This window comes from Vombatus ursinus, unplaced genomic scaffold (assembly GCF_900497805.2).
Source record: "Vombatus ursinus unplaced genomic scaffold, bare-nosed wombat genome assembly UNPS02015255.1, whole genome shotgun sequence".
In the NCBI taxonomy this organism is placed as follows: Eukaryota; Metazoa; Chordata; class Mammalia; order Diprotodontia; family Vombatidae; genus Vombatus; species Vombatus ursinus.
This window is the reverse complement of record NW_020955033.1, coordinates 20,510,506-20,532,738: the sequence shown is the minus strand read 5'-3', so window position 1 is coordinate 20,532,738 and position 22,233 is coordinate 20,510,506. Positions and strand designations below refer to the sequence as shown.

Here is a 22,233-nt window from a genome sequence, read left to right as displayed (position 1 = left end):
ATATGTATATGTATATGTATATGTATATGTATATGTATATGTATATGGAGAGAGAGAGAGAGTCTAACAGAAGAGAAAAATACATTTCCCCTCAAAATCTTTAGTTCTTCAAGGGGTACCAGGAGAGTTAAATAAGAAAAATATGAGTCCTGTGGGTGGATTGGTTCTGTTCTGAGGGATCTGAAGTGGGCAAAAGTAATACACTAATATGAAGAGGGAAGAAAGAGGATGAACTTGTTACTTGGGTATATGAGCATAATGTACACAACAAATGAAGAGGTGAAAAGAGGGGGCATCAGATGAACCTCATTTTTATCTCAAACAGCCAATGCAGAGTTGAACATATGCAAATTTACTGCAACAAACTGGTGTAGAAATACATCAAAATGACCATGAAAACAACTGGAGCTGGGAGAAGAGGGGCAAGGTTAGAATGCAATATAATATTGGGAAGGGAAAAGACAAAAGCAAAACAAACTTCTTGAAGGGGAGATTAAAAAGGCGGGGAGAGGAACTAGAATCTAAAGAAGTATCTTAGATTACTTTTTAGACATCAGGAGATGGCTAAAAAAATTGTAGTAAATGAATGTAGTGCAATATTATTGCACTATAATAAAGATATATTTCAGAGCATCCTGTATAGTATGAACTAACAGTAAAGTGAGCAGAAGTAGAACAATTTATACAAAAACAATGTTGAAGGGGCAGCGAGGCGGCGCAGTGGTAGAGCACTGGCCCTGGATTCAGGAGGACCTGAGTTCAAATCCGACCTCAGAAACATGACACTTACTAGCTGTGTGACCCTGGGCAAGTCACTTAACCCCACTGCCTAGCCAAAAAAAAAAAAATTATGTTGTAAAGAAAAACAATTTTCAAAGTCTTAACTTTGATTTCAAAGAAATCAACAACCATATTTCCAGAAAATCTATGAAAATGCAGGCTACCCACCTCCTGAAAGAGAGGTGATAGAAAGACATATATTTTTTAGCATTAGGGCAGCTAGGTAGCACAGCAGATAGAGTTACAGGTCTGAAGTCAGGAAGACCTAAATTAAAATCTGGCCTCAGACATCTACCAGTCATATGACCTTCAGTTTCCTCATCTGTAAAATGAGCTAGAAAAGGAAATGGCAAACCACTCCAATGTCTTTGCCAAGAAAACCCCAAATGGGGTCTTGAAGAGTCGGACATGACTAAAATACCTAAATAACAATAACAACAATTTTAGGCATAACCACTGTGTGGATTCAGTTTCCTTGATTAGGTTGTTTTGTTTTGTTTTTTTAAACTAGGCATGTTTGTTTGTTTTTCCACTTTCTATCTCTCTGGTTAATGGCAGAGGGTGGAGAGGGGAAGGTAAAGGTTAACAATAGTGATACCAATAAAGGAAACATTTTTTAAAATGCACAGGAGAGAAAAGAAGTTCAGAAAGTAGCCCATACAAGTTAAGAGCATTTACATTTCTAAAGTAATATGCAGAATTCATTATATTGTAAACATTTTTATAGTAAAATAGAGATTATATAGAATCCCCTATTTGTATTTTTTTTAAAGATGCAGTTCAATTACCTCCATCGATACAGAGCCTCTCCTGATGTCCTCAGCCACTAGCATCTTCCCTCCCTAGCCTTGTATTTGTTATACAGAGTAATTCTGCAATATTTATATATGCACACCTCACCTCCCCTTCCTGCAAAAAAGAATGTAAAATTCGTAGGAATTGTAATTTCACTTTTTTCATCTTTGTATCAATTATTCTTGTCTTAGTATCAGTTGATATCAAGCTTTTCCCTAAAAAAAAAGGTCCATATTTTTAACAATGATATTTTTCTGATGATAACTACAGTAGTTTTGAGTTACCAAACACTAGAGTACCACAGTCTCAGAAAATCTGAAGTTAAGGATTACTCAAAGGACAATATAGGCATAGAGCAATTATCACAAACAAGAAATTACACAGAATTGATTTTAACAGAGAAATGACCAAAAAAAAGGTAAGCAAGTCACATAATAAAACTGAGAATAAAGCAATGGACTATCCTGGTAGTGCCATGGTATATAAATTTAACAGTGAGAAAAAGGTAGTAGAGATTCCAGTAAGCTGAGGAGGCCCTTGGTGCTAAACCCATAAGAGGATATGGTCAAAAATATCATGGGTGTGGAATAGTTATATTATGCATCATCATCAGAATATCCGTATTAATCATAAATTCATAGTGCAAAGAAGTACAGTATGTATACAATGTTTACAGCAGAAACTTCAAAATCCCATGTTAATTATCAAGGACAATGTAGAAATAAAAAAAGAAAAATACCTAAATTTAAGGAATTCAATAATGTTGCTTACTCTTAAAAATAACTTTTACTAATGCCTTTTGTTTTATGTCATAATCATTTCCAGGTATAGCCTGCTTCTTATCTCCCTCTACCCACTCCTACTTTGTGAAAAAGGAAAACAGTTAAGCACAAAGAAGGCGTACTCTCAATGCATGTAGCAGTATATGTAACACTCTGATCTCCAAAGACTACTGTGTCTCTCCTTAGAAGAGAATGGCATTTTTCATTATATGTTCTCTGGGATGAAAACTATCATTACAATTACTCAGAATCCAACTTCCTATTAATGTTGTTCTCATTTATATAATTCAGTGGAGTAATTGTGTCAATTGTTCTCCTGCTTCTGGAAATTATTTCTCTCTGCATCAATAGCTACAGGTTTTCCCATGTTTCTCTAAATTCCTCATTTCTTTTTTATTATCTTATTTAATATTTTATTTTTTTCTCAGTTACATATAAAAGCCGTTTTAACATTCTTTTTTCTTTTTTCAAATTTTGAGTTCCAAATTCTCTCCTTCCCTTCACTCCCTCTCCCATTGAGAAGGCAAGCAATTTGACATAGATAATACATCTATAGTCATGCAAAACACATTCCCGTGTAAGTCCTTCTGTCAAAGGAAAACACAGACCAAAAAAGGAAAAAGAATAAAGTAAAGAAAAAGTATCTTTGATTTGCATTCAGGATCTACCAATTCTTTCTCACAGGTCCTACAGAATTGGTCTTAGATCATTGTATTGCTGAGAATAGCTAAGTTATTCATAGTAGATCATCACACAATATTGCTGTTACTCTGTATACAAGATTCTCCTGGTTCTGCTCATTTTACTTTGCATCACTTCATGTAAGTCTTCCCAGGTTTTTTTGAGAACATCCTTCTTGTCATTTGTTACAGCACAATAGTATTCCATCACAATCATATATGACAACTTGTTCAGTCATTCCTCAATTGATGAACATCCCCTCAATTTCCAATTCTTTGCCACCACAAAAAGAGTTACTGTAAATATTTTTGTACACAGGTCCTTTTCTTTTTTGTTTTTTATCTCTTCAGGATACAGACCTGTAGTGGTATTGTTTAGTCAAAGGGTATGCATGGTTTTATAGCCCACTGGGCATAGTTCCAAATTGTTCTTCTGAATGGTTGAAAAAGTATGCAACTTCACCACTAGTACATTTGTGTTTTAATTTTCCCATGTCCCCTCCAATACTTGTCATTTTCCTTTTCTGTCATATAAGTCAATCTGACAGGTGTGAGATAGCAGTTAAGAGTTGTTTTAATTTGTATTTTTCTCATCAATAATGATTTAGAACATTTTTTTTCGTGGCTATAAACAGCTTTGATTGCTTTGTCTAAAAACTGCCTGTTCATTTATCAATTGAGGAATGACTCTTATTTCCATAAATTTGACTGAGTTTTCATGTTTCAGAAATGAAGTCCCAATCAGAGAAACTCCCTGGAAATATTTTTTTCACAGTAGTGATTACCAGCTATGTATTTCCCTCCATCCAATTTCCCCGTTTATCCTATTCTCTCTCTCTCCTTTTACCCTGTCCATTCTCAAAAGTGTTTTTCTTCTGATTTTTACATCCCCCAAACTGCCCCCCCTTCTATCAGCTCCACCTCTTTCCTTCCTATTCTCCTGTATGGTAAGACAAATTTCTACACCCAACTGAGTGTGTATATTATTCCCTCTTTGAGCCCATTCCCATGAGAGTAAGGCTCATATGCTCCCCTTCCCTCTTCCTTCATTTTCTCCTCTGTAAAATCCCTTTTAGGCCTCTTTTACGTCAGATAATTCATCCCATTCTACCTCTTCCTTTCCCCTTCTCCCAGTGCATTCTTCTTTCTCATCCCTCAATTTTATTTTTTTAGATAATCATACCATCACATTTATCTCACATTTCTGCTTTTTATCTATGTATATTCCTTCTACCTGACCTAATAATGAGAAAGTTTTTCGGAGTTATAAATGTCATTTTTCCACGTAGAAATATAAACAGTTTAACCTTACCAAATCCCTTATTATTTCTCTTCCTGTTTACCTTTTTATGCTTCCTTTGCATGTTGTATTTAAAAGTCAAATTTTCTATTCAGCTCCAGTCTTTTCATTAGGAATGCTTGAAAGTCCATTATTTCACTGAGTATCCATTTTTTTCCTCTGAAGAATTATACTCAGTTTTGCTGGGTAAGTGATTCTTAATTGTAATTCTAGCTCTTTTCCCTCCAGAATATCATATTCCAAGCCCTCTGACCCTTTAATGTAGAAGCTGCTAAATCTTGTGTTATCCTGACTGTGGCTCCATAATATTTGAATTGTTTCTTTTTGCCTGCTAGCAGTGTTTTCCCCTTGATTTTGGAGGTCTGAGATTTGGATATAGTATTCCTGGGAGTTCTCATTTGGGGATCTCTTTCAGGAGGTAATCAATGGATTTTTTCAATTTCTATTTAACCCTCTGGATCTAGAATATCATAACAGTTTTGCTTGATATTTTCTTGAAAGATGATGTCTAGGCTCTTTTTTAATTATGATTTTCAGGTAGTCCAATAATTCTTAAATTATAAATTATTTTTATAAATTTTATAAATTAAATTATAAATAATTCCCCTGGATCTGTTTTCCAAGTCAGTGGTTTTTCCAATGAGATATTTCATATTTTCTTCTATTTTTTCATTCTTTTAATTTTGTTGGACTGTTTCTTGATATTTCATAAAGTCATTAGCTTTCACTTGTCCAATTCTAACTTTTAAAGAATTATTTTCTTCAATGAGCTTTTGTACCTCCTTCTCCATTTGGCTGATTCTACTTTTTAAGGAGGTCTTCTCTTCAGTGAATTTTTGTATGTCTTTTTCCATTTGGCCAATTCTGTTTTTCAAGGCTTTCTTCACTTTACTGGATTTTTGTGCCTCTTTTACCATTTGGCCTATTCTGTTTTTTTAAGGTGTTATTTTCTTCAGTATTTTTCTGTGCCTCTTTTACCAAGCTGTTGATTCTTTTTTCAGGATTTTGTGGCATCACTCTCATTTCTCTTCCCAATTTTTCCTCTACCTTTCTTACTTGATTTTAATAATCCTTTCTGAGCTCTTCCATGACCTGAGTGACCAATTCATATTTTACTTCAAGGCTTTGGATGCAGGAATTTTGACTTTGTTGTCTTGTTCTGAGTGTGTGTTTTAATCTTCCTTGTCACCACAGAACTTTCTATGGTCAGAATTTTTTTCTATTGTTTGCTCATTTTCTAGCCTATTTCTTGACTTAACAACTCTATGTTAGAGTGGGTCCTGCTTCCTAAGTGGAGGGGACACTGTCCCAAGCTTCAGGTTTTTTGTACAGCTGTTTAGTAAAGTACCTCTGCAACAATTAATAATATCAATACATTTTAAAACAAATATTACAGAGGTCTTTCAGTCATTAATACTTCCATTTTTAAAAGAACTCTCCAAACATTTTCCTGACCACATTGAATGTCCTATCTTTTGGAAGGTGTATAACTACAGGAAATTTCCAGACACACTTGAAACCCTTGTTTGTTTTGTTTTCTTTTCAATTTGTGTAAGAAACTAAAAGCAACTAGATTTTTTACTTTAAAAAACAATAAGCAAAAAACAATAAACAATAAACAAAAAAACAAAAAGAAAATACAAGGGAGTCCTACTAGTAATATCACCACCTACCTGAAATTAAAAATAAAAAAAAAATCGCCAATTTTTCTCTGTTCTGGGAAAAGGAAACCCTACTAATGCCATCTGGTGCAATTCTCACATCATCTCCTGAGAATCTCCTTTCTCTCATTTCACTTTTCAGTTTCATCAAAGCTAAGGTATCTTCTGGTCAATATACTTTTTTTCCATAAAAAGATGTGGGTTGTTTGTTTTTTTTAAGTTTCTGACTTTCTAGTGTGTCCTCTAGTATCACTTTTCCTTTCCTAATAACCTTTCCCATCTTACCAAGTAGATCAATTGTTTTGAATCCAGACTCAGCCTGGTAGTGATTCAAGTGATAATTAATGGACAAAAGTCTAATCACAAATGCAAATAATTCTACAAAGAAATACAAGATAATTAGCTATGTTGGGCTAATTTCCATGTTTAAAAAGTAATACTGTGTTAGAAGTTCAAAACTACCTAAAAAGAAATATTTCTTATCCCTTAAGTAGTCTCCTCCTAGAGATTTATGTTGCTGTGATTCGAATCTGTTCTATTCTTAACAAAATCTCCTAAAACTCGAACCAAAAGCTTCCATGGTAAGGCAACAACTTCAGTACAGTATGACACGCCATGCATGTCACTACCACTGAAAGCTCAACTAATATCAGCTAATGATGAAATAAATGTAAATGTGTAAACACAAAGTGTAGTAGTTAGTGGCCTGATAACAGGATCTATTAAGATCATTTCCTATGATGATTTTTCTTAAATAATTTTCATCTCCAAATACTAATTTTTTTTCCTTTACTGGAAAGAATTTCATCCTATCACATTTATATAATACTTTAAAGTTCACAAATTGCTGTCCTCACAATAACCCTGTGAGGTAGGTGGTGTAAGAATTATTAGGCTCAAGAAATTAAGCAACTTGCTCATGATCACATAGCCAGTTAAGTGTTAAGAGTACATCACTGGACCCAGGTCTTCCATCTCCATCCAATGTTCTTTTCACTACACCATGCTGCTGCCCCTCCAAGAATGTCCTTTTCACTCTTCAGCGACCTACGAGACCTTGGACAAGTTACTTAACCTTTTTGCGTCTTGGTTTCCCTATGAGTAAAATGAGAGGGTTCCACAAATCAGGACTCTTCACCTTGTTTGTGCCATGGGTCCTTCAGGCAGCCTGGTGAAACCTAAGCATCCCTGCTCAGATACATGTTTGTAACTGCATAAAACAAAACATACAGGATGACAAAGTAATGACTGAAACAAAGACTAATTCTTTTCCCACCTAAGTCCACAGATCACTTAAGGCTGAAGATTCACTTCTATCAATTTAAAAAGATTTTTAGGAGCATGTCAATCAGGCAGCTGGACTGTTCACTATGACGGGATGAAATAGTAGCTAAGGTTGGAAAACTGTGAGATGGAGTAGCCCCAGACCAAATGGCCCTTTGCCGAGATGGCAAGGAGCTGGTGCATTTGCCCAGCGGCCTGTATGTGGTCCCCAAGCACAGGGTTTTTGGCACTCCCTTTGGCCTTGACAAACAGCAATGGGTCCCAGACAAGGAGTGTCGAAGATGTATGCAGTGTGACATCAAATTTGACTTCATCCACTGTGAAGTACTATAATAAATATTGCAGCAAGAAAGTAGTTCACCTCGGATGTGCTTCTTGGACCACCTACAACAGTGGGCAGAGTGTGTGCTTATGTCGTGGAAAGAAATGGAGTTTTACGACAAGCAGCTCAAAGTGCTCATGAATGGAGCTCCTTTATGTGTAAAACTAGGAACATCAAAAAAATCTGAATCGATAGCTTGTCACCTATCAAATAATGAGAGGCACCTGCTTCTGAAGAGAGAAAGCCATTTTGAAATCGAAATTGCTCAAATTTCAAATGCTGAGATACTAACTGAGGGTTCTGATCCTGGAGGAGGCAACACTGGAGCCATAGGTATGTTTCTCCAGTACAAGGAGCCAGGAGCCCAGGATGTGGCCCAGATGAAGTTCATTGCCAGCAAAGACTCTAATTCTAACAAAAAGCAGTCAGCCACCTGATCAGCAGCCATGCATATGGCAGCCAAGATCCTCTATGAATCCCAGGACCAATGATCATGGAATTGTTTGAGAAGCTCTATGAAACTACTTATAAATTCACATCTGATTAATTTTTTAAGTGCTGGGAAATGAAATAAAACTGCATGGAAAAAATCTAAGTGTTCATCAATCTAGTGCAATATATATGCAGTTTATTAATGTTTTAAATGCAGTTTCACATTTGACTTTGCATATTTGATCTCACTGGTATTTATCGTGGGCTTAGGGAGAATCCGACCCATACTACTATTAAACAATCAGGTATTTTTAGCATAATCTATAGGATGTTTACATAACACATACTACATTTACGATAGAGCACTTACTACTAGGTCATTTCAACGAACTTTTTTGCATTCATCTACAAAACCAGAGTTTGTTTATGTGAGTAAATCACTCAGGATTTCTGCTTTATATTTGGAGGTGAAATATCCTAATGTTGAGCAAGCCACTGCCAACAAAATTTGGCTTAGATTGTTTTATACAATGTTCTTTTTACAATGTCACTAATTGGACCTAAACAAACTTTTGAAACTTCTACTGAGGGGAAAGTTTGTAACTCTTATGGTCCGGGTTTTATGCTTTTTACTAGATTACAATGATTGCACAGCAATTTGTGTATAAAACATGATTTAAAACTATTTTTAAAATTTTTTATAAACTCTCCAGTTCATTATTTAATAGTATAGGGAAAGTTTTTTCCTTCAATTAATAAATCCTAGCCCTTTCAATAATACTAACTTAAATATGCTAATCATTTCTTTTTCTCGTTTTTCCACTGACACAGTGATAAGCACATGGGAACATGGAGCTATCAGAAAAAGTGAGTGTCAACATTCTGTTCTTGAACTATATAAAATAGAGGCTCTATAGTTTCTGGTTCTGCTTTCAGTTCTACCATAACTCCAGTATGAAGACAAACAAAGCCCATGACCTATCTGGGCCTTAGTTTCCTCATCTGTAAACTGTTGGGGTTAGGATAGATTATCTCTAAGGATCTTTCCAGGTCTAAATTCTATATTAAAAAAATTAGGAAAAGTTAAAAAAGTTAATAATTTTTGTTTGGTAGTAGTTTATGATTTTTTGCCTTTCCGTTAAGACAAAGTAATGTTTACAATGGATCCTGTCATTTCTTGCTTCTATCCTATAACTACAGTTTTTCTAACAGTTAAATTTTAGTACGGTTAAAGCTTTACTTTATTTCAGTATAAGAAACTCCTTTAGTTGATACCTAATTGTGGAAATGGACAACTAACTAACTGGACCTCAAGCTAGAATGAAGCTTAGAGAACATCTTATCTACCTCTCTCATTTTAAAGAAAAGGAACCTTATGAAACACAAAGGTTTAGTGACTTCTCAAGGTTACTGCACACCTTCAAGCAGCAAAGCCAAAATTTGAAGAGGTCCTCTAACACAAAAGCCAGCACAGAAAATTCCAAACACAGATAACTTCTATCATAGTATACAATTTGTTCTTCCTATCCTGCAGTACTCATTCACTCAAATTATCACTTTCATATAAAGCATTTTTGTGACTACAGAAAGTAAATATCTATCTGCATTCTACAACTGAATTCTCTAAGTTAATTTTTTAGCTATTTAGTTTATTTGAAATATCTAGAATGTGGATATAACAGAACAAAATGACTGTTGAATGGACAGATGATAACAAGACCAACTGTCTTGCCACAGAATTCCAGGACATAAAGCACTGCTATATTTTAGTCAATATTTCCTCAATGATGTGCTATCTTCATTTCAAAAACCTTTTACCATCTTAACCAGACCTACATGTTGCCATTTTACTGCACAGCACATATTTTCTAATGAGGATTTCTGAAGTTGAGAGCATAAGGTGATAAATGATTTAAATGCTACAGCTGAAGGAAAAAAATACATACACATGATATATGGCAGTGAAAAGAGCAATCACTGGTGTCTAAGTATAACAAACAAGTGGCTATAAAGCCTCAACTTCTTTCTTCAAAAAGTATTGAATGTTTTCTACATGCACATTGATACATGCATTATTTTCTGTTTTTAAGACCTTGTGATGAGTCATATCAAACCATGCTACAACAACCACTTGTGTGCACACACCCTACCTTTTCTTAACTATAGGTTTTCTAAGAAGTGTGCCATCATTACTGTAGTTGTTGTCAGAATCATTATCAATTGTCTTGTTCTCACTGCAGGTAATCAAACTGTGTGTAGAAACATCTGAGCTGGCTCAACTCCCTTCTGATCTAGCACTGACTGGATCCTGCTGTTGCTTTGAACCTTTAAATGACCTAATAAGAAAAAGAAAACATTCCATCATGGGCACTAGATAAATTTGGAAAAAATGTGGAATAAGTGCCAGTTTTGTAAAGCTACATTCTGAGTGATCTTTCTTTCTTTTTAGCATTTTTTACAAAAAATATTATATCATTCTCACTAATAATTTAATGATGACACTAATTCATTTGACTGTAATGTTAAATAAACTTACAAATTTCTTCAGTGTTAGTACATTTTAGTAACTCATTTTTTAAAAAAAATCTGAAAACATTAAATATGAAAAAAATAAATTGAACTGTACATTATTTTCTTATCTTCCATTCTTTTTTTAATGAAGGCATTTTCAGAATGGCAATATGCCAAATGTGGAAGAAGACAATTAGCAGGACAGAGCGCCACTTGCTGGTTTACAGAAATTATTCACATGAATACTTAAAAAGAAATAAGGTTAACTTCATTCCCTGAAGTTGATAATTAATTTCAATCACATCACACTAGCTCCTCTAAAAAGATCCAAGAATATAGTATCTGCATTACATATTTGAAATAAAATGCAAATTATTTTTATTACTATAATATAGAAAGACAGCACCAGAAAACATTCAGGTGAATTACAGATGCCAACCAACAATGATTTTTTTAAAAAAAAAACTCTCTGAAAAAAAGGCATTTTTAATGGTTCCAATTGCCAAAATAATGAAAAATCAAAAACTTTTTTAAAAAAATAATTATCATAATTTCCACTCTATAATCATCTAGGAAGTAACTAAAATGTATTGTTTTCTAGTTTTCAAAAATAATTAATTAAAAATTAGAGGGTCCCAGGTGAACTATCAACTAACATTACCTACAAGCAAAAAGTAAATGATTTAAAAAAGAAAACAAGTACAATTTTAAAGAATAAAATAAAAGAATTCTACAAGTTGACCTCAAATTCAACTCTGTTTTTATGTATAATAGCACTGTTGCCACTTATTTCAATCATTTATTCATTTATGTATTAGTTGGAAGAATAAAATGAAATTTAAAGTTTTAAAAGAATTAAGCAGTAACTCTTTTTGACTTAAACAAAATAACAAGTTTGTTTACCTTGGTTTGGTTGCATGTTCATATTTGGTCTAGGGCCATAGTTTCCCATAGGCTGTCCTTGACTCATTGTCATCTGATTCTGTACTGGCATGCTTTGCGAGGATGGCACCGAATGGTTATAACCTCCCATGGAACCATGATTGCTTGAAGGCATGTTCATAGAACTGTTTGTCATATTGAGCTGATTGGGTCCAGGTCCCTGCATAGGCATATGGTTTGGCCCTTTGAAATAAAATGAACAGCTTCAGTAAATAGATGGTCTCTCCAAAAAGATCTTCACAAGTTTCCATTATATAGTACTATGAAATAAAATTTTAAAACAGAAGCTCAAATTGGGAATTAGGAATGTGGACTTAATGTAAAGTTTATTCCTAAAAGACAACTTTCTACCTTAAAGTCAAAAAGTAGGTTAACTATTGCACCAGATTCACCTCTTATCTAAGTTGACCAAAAGCTTAATGTGTTTGAAAGTTCCCTGTTCTTAATTTTTCTCCCTTTTTCTGCCATCTGAGTACTATTCAGTGGATGTTAGCAACTTCTGGACAGACTCTAACTTCCTCAACTATTCCAAATGGCCTAACAACAGATTTCATCAAAGACCATGTCAACAGTAGCTTTGGCATAAGGAAAAAAGGAAAAAGGATTATCATTCCCAAGGCCCATACCCAAATGTCTAGTCTCAGGATGTATCAGAGCTTGGTCAAAATCCTGAACCCAAACCTAGACAAAAGTGCCACAAGGTTGTATATTTCAATTTTTTGGTTGATGACAAGCTTCAAAGCAAGATGAGGAGGCAGATTCATTTGTACTACTTACCACCTAAAAATAAGTACGAAAAATGGCACTATGCAGTGGAAAAAGCACTAGACCAAGAGTGAGGTAAGGGCAGCTAGGTGGAGCAGTGGATAGAGCTCTGGCCTTGGAGTCAGGAGGACCTGAGTTCAAATACAGCCTCAGACACTTAACACTTACTAGCTGTGTGACCCTGGGCAAGTCACTTAACCCTGATTGCCTCACAAAAAAAAAAAAAAGAGTGAGGTAAATTGGCTTCTCATTACAACCATACTTGTTGTGTCACCTTGAGCTAGTCAACTACCTGGGTCTCAGTATCTTCATCAATGACACGCAGAAGCTGGACAAAATAACCTCTCAAGACCATTTGAGTGGGCAGGTAAGCTAGAATTTAGTTGCCAAAGCAACATGCCTCTTAAGTACCATATGCCAATTTATCAAGCTGTCCTGACTCTAAATGCCATTTTTAATCCAAACTTGGCTTAGGTTGGTTAAAGAACATTGGGTAGAATATAATGTGACCCCTCCTGCTTTCACTTTCTCCTCTACTACTGGGACCCACTGACCTAATTAGTCACAGAAGAGACTGACACTCAAAAACTAAAAGGCTAAAGATCACTAATTTTAAAAACAAACATCAAAGCAATTTAATAGTAAGTAAATAGCATCCAATGTCCTGAGAGTTAAAAAAAACTTCCAAAGGGGTTGCACTTACAACAAGGAAATAAAGACATGGGGAGCCCTGGTTCATTATATAAAAACTTTTTTCTTACCTTATTTTTCAATGTTATTTGACGTTTTACTTTTCAAGTATTCTTTTTAATGTCATTCTTTAATAAAGATCAGCACTGAAGATTCACACTTTAATGTGCAAGCGTGATTTCTCAATGAAAATTTAAACTCAAATATTGCTAATCACATCAAGAATATGAAAAGTTAGTGGCAAATTTAGACCATTTTATTTCTTTTTTCTATGTTTCTTCCACCACGATGCTATTTTTAATATAAACTTAAAGTAAGCCATTATAAAATGCATACTTTTATAAGATCTATTCATGAACAGATAAACCAGGGGCCAATACTTTTTTTTTTTCCAAAAAGCTTTTAAAGCAAGCTATATTGCCTGGTTTCAGACAGACTAAATTTAGCCAATTCTGTTCATCAGAGGAATGCTGTGTGTCAGCTACATCAAAGCCCAAGGGCAGCCTGATAAACACTGAATACAGGTCACGTAGCTCTGTAGCTAACAAACTCTAAGAGAGCTTGTACTCGGGGGCATTCAAAGCAGTTTTGTCATCAACAATCTAGTATCCCTTGAGCCCCCATGTCGTTTCAGTTGCTAAGCAACTCTGGTGTTAATGTCTTAGAAGAGAAAAACTTACCAGGCATCTGGCCGTTCATCTGGTTCTGCATGTGTGGTGCAGGAGGACCCCCACCTACCATTCCATCTGAAGACATGTTGTGAGAACGTGGAGGTGGGGGAGGGCCACTCTGATTCATCCCTCCTGGACCCATAGGCATATTCTGTGTGGGTGGCTGAAAGAAGACAGTGTAGGGAAATAAGAGAAGCAGTTGGTGTAATATATTATATGTACGTATGTTATAACAGTTGCCTATATCATTAAGTGAGGTATGATGAAAAGGATAAATGAATTTCATACTTCTAATAATTTAACACATCACAATATTAATTTCAGTGACATAACACATTTAATATTTCCATTGACTTTACATAATGGATAAATTAACAGGCACATAGCATAAGAGCATCTTATAACCAAAAAGACCACAATTAAGGCTTGTTCTGCTTGTTAAAAATTAGAGCAATAATAAAAATGGCCAAAAATTTAAAAGTTCTATAACAAAAGACTTTTCCTTATCTATGCAAAACCTCCAAACATCTGTTATTTCTAAGATGTAAAACTAGTTAAAATAAATTTAAGGGGTGATCCTCCTTCCGTCATTAATACCTATATATTACATCTATACCCAATAATAGAGTTATTTCTGAAAAGAAAAGAATAACAAAAAAACTAAAATATGAAGAGCCTTAAAATGTTGATGATGCATTTTACTATTACAAAGGATATATGGGTATGTAGTAAGGGGAATTTTTTTTTTCCTTTAAGCACCAAGGACCTAGCTTAACCCAACACTTTTTGTTGAATACCTCATGGACTAGAAACACATTACTGATAGCCTCCAAGGTTCCAGAGACAGCTGCCTCGAAAGGATGCCTTTGGCAAATTTCCTAATGAAATTGTGAGGAAAATAACTGACTAACCTTGAGAGTTCTAAAAGGGACATAAAGAAAAAGAACAAACAGAAAAGGTGATCTGCAACACCTGGCTTCAATCTTGAATCAGAACAGAAACCTAATGAGCACTCTTCTCTCCAATTCACTCTTTAGACTGGCAGAAACACATAAGGAATTATCATACCTCTACAATCACTTCCAGCCCTCAGTAACCTCTGGGATCATCTTTGCTTTTGTGTATACACAAATGGAATGCCTTTGCAGAAAGACTAGACATTGCCCTGATTCCATTCCTATAAAATTCATAACATTGAATCCTTACTGACTATGCCTTGCTATGATTCTTGCTTCCTAACATGCTCTCAAAATCTTAATATTGTCAAACTTTCCATTAAACTTTAAAGTCCTTACCCCAAAATTTGTATCTTCCTTAATAATTAATATCTTGTTTCATTTTTCAAAAAAACTGAAACCATCAGAATAAGCACTACTAGTACATTCCCTACTTTTTATCATTATTTATTTACTTATTTCCTTCTGTCCTATCACCATGAACTCTTATATTCCAGAATACTAACCCTGAAGTCCTAATCCTAACCTCTGCCACCTTTTCCCACCTTCCCCTTAAAGTCTGCTTTCTTTCCTCCTTTTTGTTTCCAAAAGTCTAAAATGCTATCTGTTTCTGCTGCTTCCAATTCCTAACCTTTAGTTCCTTTGTGCATATCCTCCCCATCATAGCTATTTGAGCTACCTACTTTTCTCAAAACTTAGATTCCTCACTAAGAGAATCTCAATTACTATCAAAAGTTTTATTTGCTAACATTGTAATGGGCTTCCCAAATTTCTCCATCTAATTCACTTTTCTCCAATTAATGTTCCACCATCAGCTGTATAAGTCATACACTATACCTTACCATCTTGCTATCACACAAAAACAAAAATGCAAAAGCAGAATTCCCCATTATTCTTTTATCCATCAATTTAACTGGAAGTAATACTTTTCTCTCTACCCCCTCAAGCATGGCTCTTGGGACTATTTTGAATTCACTGCTATCTGCTGCCCCTCATGTTTTATCTTGGCGATTCTTCCCTCACATTATGGCTCAAAATCTACATTTTTATGTCTGGGCTCATCACAGAAGGCTATCAAGGAGAGTAGGATGGTTTATGAAAAAAAAGCAAAGACGACGGAACTAAATCAGAAACACATGGCACAGAGCACTGGATTTGAAAGTTAGAGGACCTCGGTTTGAATCCCAGTTCTGCTACTTACTACCTGTGTGACCTTCGGCAAGTCATTTCCCCTCTCTGGACCTCAGTTTCCTCATCTGTAAAATGATGGGGTTGGACTCAATGACCTCTAAGGTCCTTTCCAGCTCTAAATCTATGATCCTATGAGAATAAGACAGGAAGATGGAAAAGAAGTGAGATTCTAAAATTGAAGCTATAAGGGATTTCTCTATTCCTGAGAAGAATGTAGAAAGTTTAACTTTCATCCTCTTGTGCTGATGACAAAACTGTTATTTTAAAATTTCCCTAACATAATCTACACTATATTCATTAAGTTCTCAATTATTACCAACCTAAAAGCCCTTATAATTGCTAACAATGTGTGGGGGATTACAGCATATCTTACCTAAACCAAATATTGTTATTAACAGTACAACTGACGACTAAATAAAGATACTGTTGCTTTCATATCATAACCACAAAGCCAAAAAGGAATGGAAAATAACAAACACATTTTGCCTATTTTACTATACTTACTTAAAATATTTTAGATGAAAATATATACAAAATTAACTAGAGGCAAATTGTCTAATATATATTCATAAATATGAGGTTTATAAAGTTATTAATGTAATTATGATGATTATGGACCACAAAAATAATTCTGCCATATAAGCTAATCTAGAATAGCCTAATTTCAGTAATTAGGTGTAAAACTAAATCTTGACCTTCTAGGGTATCTAAGAATATTTTTTTTATAAGTCGCCTTTTTCCAAAGCATTATTTTCAAAGCAATATAATCCTGGACTTCTATGATTCATTTGTATTATTATCAATAATATAAATCTCCACAAGGAGGCACCAAAATAACACATTAAAGAATCTTAGTATTACAAATACTTCTATTCTTCAAAATTTGAAATAAAATTCCTCTTCTTCCATAAAATAGAATTCATGATAATAACCACTATTTTTCACTGACTTACACTAAAAATTATAAGCTCATAGACTCATTTTCTTAGAATATGAGGATTCTTACAATGGCTTCACTACAGAAACCCACAGTATCACAAATCAGCAACATTTATTGCACATCTAATATCTGCAAGGTACTGAGCTAAAAGCATCACTTGTATCACTTCTTCTAGAGGTAGTACCTGTTTCAGGGATTACACTTAAGGACAAGAGCAAAAGCATCAGCAGCATTTTTTTAAACTCCCTAAGTACAAGTTTAACAATGCATCTAAAATTTGTTCTTTTCTTCATAAATTCTATAATGTGAAATTCTGGAGGTTACTCTGTCACATGATGGTGTATTATACAATGAAAGATCATAAAATACGGAGCAAAAGGTTAGAGATTCAAATCCTTATTCTATTTATTTACTAGCTGTGTTACCTTGGGAAAATCTTTTTCACATCACTCTAGGTCTCAGTTTCCATAACAGAACTTGACTAGATGATCTCCAGGTCTAAATCATATGAGCCTATATATCAAGAAAATCTGTTTCTAAGGTCTTCTCACCTTAATCCTTTACTGCCAGGTCTAAGACAAAGCAGGAAAACTTGTGGTTTCATATTTTTAATTTCCCTAGCTATTGCAACAAGTGTCTCAAAGAATGTTCACATACCAATACTACACTGGGAAAGGAGCAGGGCAGTGAAATTAACAACTGACCTTCAAAACTCTCCAGTGAGTTCAAGTATGATCATTTAATCCTCCTTCAAATATTTTACATGAATTTTGTTCACATTTTAACAGTAGCTAGTGTGAAAGGGAACTGAACTTGTAGTAAGGAAGATACTTAGCTGTATGACCTTGGGCAAATCACTTTATCTCTCGATCATCAATTTCTTCATCAATAAAAAAGGAACAAGAATAATAATAATACCCACACCTCTAAGTGTTGTGAGAATACAGTGAGCTAACCTAAACCCAGCACCTTATAAAAGAAAGTGCTAGAAGACAGCTGCTTAGCTATTATAAACTACAGAAAAATAAACTCTGCACTAGTAAAATCCCATTATGTACATAACCAACATGCTTTCAAAACTCCTAACTAGAGAAACATAAGTTTCTCAAAGGAAAAACTACTGAAATGAAATAAAATGTCCTAAGAGAAAAATGAAAATACAGAAAGTTAGTAATCCTCTTAATTTTGTAAAGTATTGCTTAGATTTCAAAAATACACACTACATTGGTTTTCATTTAAACTGAATCACATAAACATCAAAATTACTCAATGTCTACTTTATGTGAGATGAATTTACAGGTATGCTTTTTATTTTTATATATATATTATATATACATATATATTATGTATATATATTATATATACATATATTATATATATATATTATATATACATATATATTTTATATATATATATATATATATATTTTACCTGAGGTCTCACTGTCTTAAAATTATAATTATCACCGTTTTAAAAAGTATATAGGGGCACCCATTGGTGAGCAACTATACTAGGCACAATATTGACACTAAGTAAGGGTGTGGAGCCTGAGGCCCAGGTTTAGATTTAATTCTTTTCTTTTCTTTCATTCAGCCACAAGAGAAACAACACAACAAGTCTGATCAGAAAATCTTAAGTCCCAAGATTAATTTGGCCTCGGTTGGGATTATTTGGCTAGACTACCCCATTCTGAGGGACCCTCTGAAGATTTAAGAATAAAATAAAGTTCAAGAGCAGTTAACAGTAGGCAATCATATAATTAGTATCTTGCAAGGCAGTGATAACACTGTTAAATCAGCAGGGTGTGACAACAGTTTGACATTTAAACTAACCCTCAAGGGGCAGCTAGGTGGTGCAGTGGATAGATTACTGGCCCTGGATTCAGGAGGACCCGAGTTCAAATCTAGCCTCAGACACATAACTTACTGACCCTGGGCAAGTCACTTAACCCCACTGCCTAGTCAAAAAAAAAAAGTAACCCTCAGTACACAGGTCTTTATTTCTTCAATTTTGTCTCTCAGAACTATGCTATTCCCTCTTTTATGGCTGCACCAAAATTCACCTCTTTCATGAACTCTTCACCCTTCCCAATTCTTCACAATCCAAAATGGTCTTTGCTTTCACAAAGCTGGAAAAAAATCATGAAACCATGCTGACTGGGTCTACTACAAATTTATGTAACATAATTTCAAATGGGCCCTCACTGTAGCAAGGCAATCCTTTTACTCTTCCCTAATTAAGTCACTATCACACTCCCCACACTGGCTTTTCCAAACTTTTCATCCTTCCTCAAACTTCCCATGGCTTTCCTTCTCTGCTAAGAAACTTGCCTCACGTTTTGAGGCATATAAATAAGAGGTCTCTCTTATCCCTTCCTCATCTCACACCATTCGGAAACCTTTCCTCATCTCTTCCTTCATCCCTGTCTCACATAAAAAGGTGGTCCCTTTTCCTTACCAAGGCAAAACTTTCTATATGAACAAGTGAACCTATTCCATCCTGCCTAGCAGTCTGCCCTTCATTTACTTCCGCTCTCAACAATTTTCAATCTCTCCATGCCTATTGCCTACCACATGTTCCCTATCACATACAAACAATCCCACGTCTCTCCCATCCTTAAACAACTTCAACTTATCCATTCATACTCATTTGCTGTTGTCCTATATTCCTCCTCCCCTCTTGGCTAAATCTTAGAGAAGTGAATCCACTTCCTTTCCTATCACTCGTTGCAGTATGGCTTCCAATTTCATCACTCAATTGAAACACATTTTTCCAGAGTTACAAATGATCTCTTGATTACCAATTACCTCACTCTTCTGGACCTCTCTGCATCATTTGACACAATCACCCTTCTCCTTGACACTCTCTTCTGTCTACGTTTTCATGAGACTGTTCTCTCCTGGTTCTCCTCTCCTCTCCTTGTCCCTTGATGGATTCTCATCAATCCCTATGCATTCAATTATCACCTCAGATGATTCTCCAATCTATTTATCCAATTCTTGCCTTTCTTGTGACCTCTGATCTCACATCTCCAACTGCCTATTGAACTTCTTGAACTAGGTGTCTTTGTAGACTTCTTAAATTCAACATGTCCAAAACTGAACTAATCACTCCCCAAAAACCCTTCCCTCTATATTTTGAGGAAATAATCAGGGAAGGAGATATTGATATTGATAGTTAAGTAAACTGCAAAGAGTTTATTAAAATGGTAACAGCAAAGTGAAGACATTATACAAAAGTTGTTAAATTTCTTACACAAAATGATCTGCCCTTTTTTCTTTAATTTACCACAAAGGCTTCCCCTTCTCCCATTATCAAAAAGATATGCATCTAAGTAATTAGGACTGTACTGCTCCATGTTTTTCTTCACTTTATCTTACTGCCATTTTCCTGAAATTTTAATTTCAAAAATTGATTAAGTAACAACTTGTGACTCTGGATATACCTAAGTTCTTCTGAACATCTAAACTTGGAAGGAATTGATCAAGTGAGGGGAAATCTGATTTATGCCTTTTTTTTAAAAAAGTCTGCTATAGGAGTTGTCAGCATGTTATCGAAGAGTGGAGTTATAACTCTTTGTGGTCAATGGACAGTCAAAAATATGTATTTACAGTTGCACTGTTACAAAATGAATATATTATCCAAATAGTCATACACTATTTTTTGTACTGTCTTCTACCAGAAAATGTTTTTCTATTGTTATCTGTTTTTTTAAACTTTATCTAACCACTTTTTAAAAATCTGCTTATTAGACAATTTACCATAAATTCATTCCAACTTGTATATTTGTTCTCCAATTTAAGAAATCAAAATTAAAAAAAAAACTTTGAGCCTCTGTTTTGTCATTTGTAAAAGAACATTAATAATATCAGTAGCAAATATCACAGGGTGGTTTTGAAGATGAAGGTACGTATAAAATATTCTTTAAGTCTTAAAGCACTAAATGTCTGTCATTATTACTTCCTGTTATATTTCATTTACATAGTAACAAGAAAAAACAAATTAAGCTGTTCTTCACTTTTAAGTAGCCCTAAGATGAATAAGATTTTTTTTTAAATAAATAAGAAGCCCTCAATAGAAAAACTGATTCCTCCTACACCTGTCTTTGATTTAGAACCATAACCTCTTACAAAATCTTATTAACTTATTGGGATCAAATGATAACAAAAGAAATCATTGTAATTGAAAGTCTAATTAAACAAGAAATTTACTACCACACTAGTAATATTAGTTAAGAGTTTTAAAATTCAGTGCTCAAATCAAGTAAGGCATTGGAAACTACTGATCATTGTAGATGGCAAAGTGGATGAAGCACTGGGCCTTGGAGTCAGGAAGATGAGTTCAAATCTAACCTCAGACACTTACTAGCTGTGTGACCCTGAGCAAGTCACTAACTTGTGTCTGCCTCAAAGACAGTTTCCTAGTCTGTAAAACGGAGATAATTACAGCACCTACTTCCCAGGACTGTTGTGAAGATCAAATGGGATAATCATTGCAACACGTTTAGCATAGTGCCTGGCACATAGTAAGAACAATATAAATGTTAGCTATTATTGTCTTCCACCAATACAAAAAAACTAGAGATGCAGCATGGCTTAGATTGTGCATACACTGCCTGTGACATCCCACCTCTGACATGTAATGGCTGCACAATTCTGGGCAAGTCACTTTTAACTTCTGGTGCCCTAGCCAACTCAAGCTCTAAATTGTAGATAAGGTGCTGACTTGGACTAGAGTTTCCCATACCAATAAAATCAAATGCCTATTCTCTATGCACCTATTTAAAAAATGTAAAATTTATTTTAAATGTTGTCAATATAATAAAAAAAAATTCCCTAATCCTGGGAGGAAATTTAGACATTTTCTGTAAAAATAAGTATTCTTCCCCATGTTTATTAACAAAATTAAAAGAATCCCCTCTACATATTACACAAACCACCAATCTTCAACCACCTTCAAACTTACTCTCTATGTGTATGTGTGTACATATACATAAATATACATACATACACACACATACACACACACACCCACATCTTCCTTCTCTCCAAGTCCCTAAAGGATAATTCTGGAAAATTAAACTTCCTGCTCAGTAAGACACCTTAACATACCCTCTACTAGTAGTGTCACAGACTCAAGGGATGAATATTTTATCATTTATACTGAAGACTATCCATGCGGATATAAAAATTGCCAGCTGAAGGCTTTGGAGGGCATCTAACAGAGTCAGAAGTATGGCATCACAGAAAATTGCACTTCAGGGACCCAAAAACAATGTAAGATGTAAGAACAGGAAAATCCTTATTTCATATTAGTTTTATGTTCTTCTAGAATAAAATTGAAAATGTCATTACAGGAATCTTCTAACCCTGAACTTGAAACAAAAACATAAAATATAGATTTTTAAAGTTGAAAATAATTCAAACTTTATAAACTATAACATTTAATACAATAATAGGTCAAGTTTTCACAATTTTCACATTTTCTTGTTTTCTCATATTTCAATAATAGTTCATTCATTCAATAAACAT

The 22,233-nt window shown here is 34.5% G+C and overlaps 1 protein-coding gene across 4 annotated transcripts in view; it reads right to left on the bottom strand.

Annotated features, from left to right (window-relative positions):
• The window catches only part of LOC114031861 (protein SSXT), a 94,820-nt gene that overhangs the window by 38,098 nt on the left and 34,489 nt on the right, over nucleotides 1–22,233 (bottom strand). For all 4 annotated transcript variants that reach the window (XM_027847037.1, XM_027847039.1, XM_027847041.1 and 1 more), the window contains 2 exons: nucleotides 13,625–13,778; nucleotides 11,451–11,672 (listed from right to left, as the gene is read on the bottom strand). In XM_027847037.1, the coding sequence (XP_027702838.1) occupies nucleotides 11,451–11,672; nucleotides 13,625–13,778 (376 nt within the window). The remainder of the gene's footprint in view (nucleotides 1–11,450; nucleotides 11,673–13,624; nucleotides 13,779–22,233) is intronic.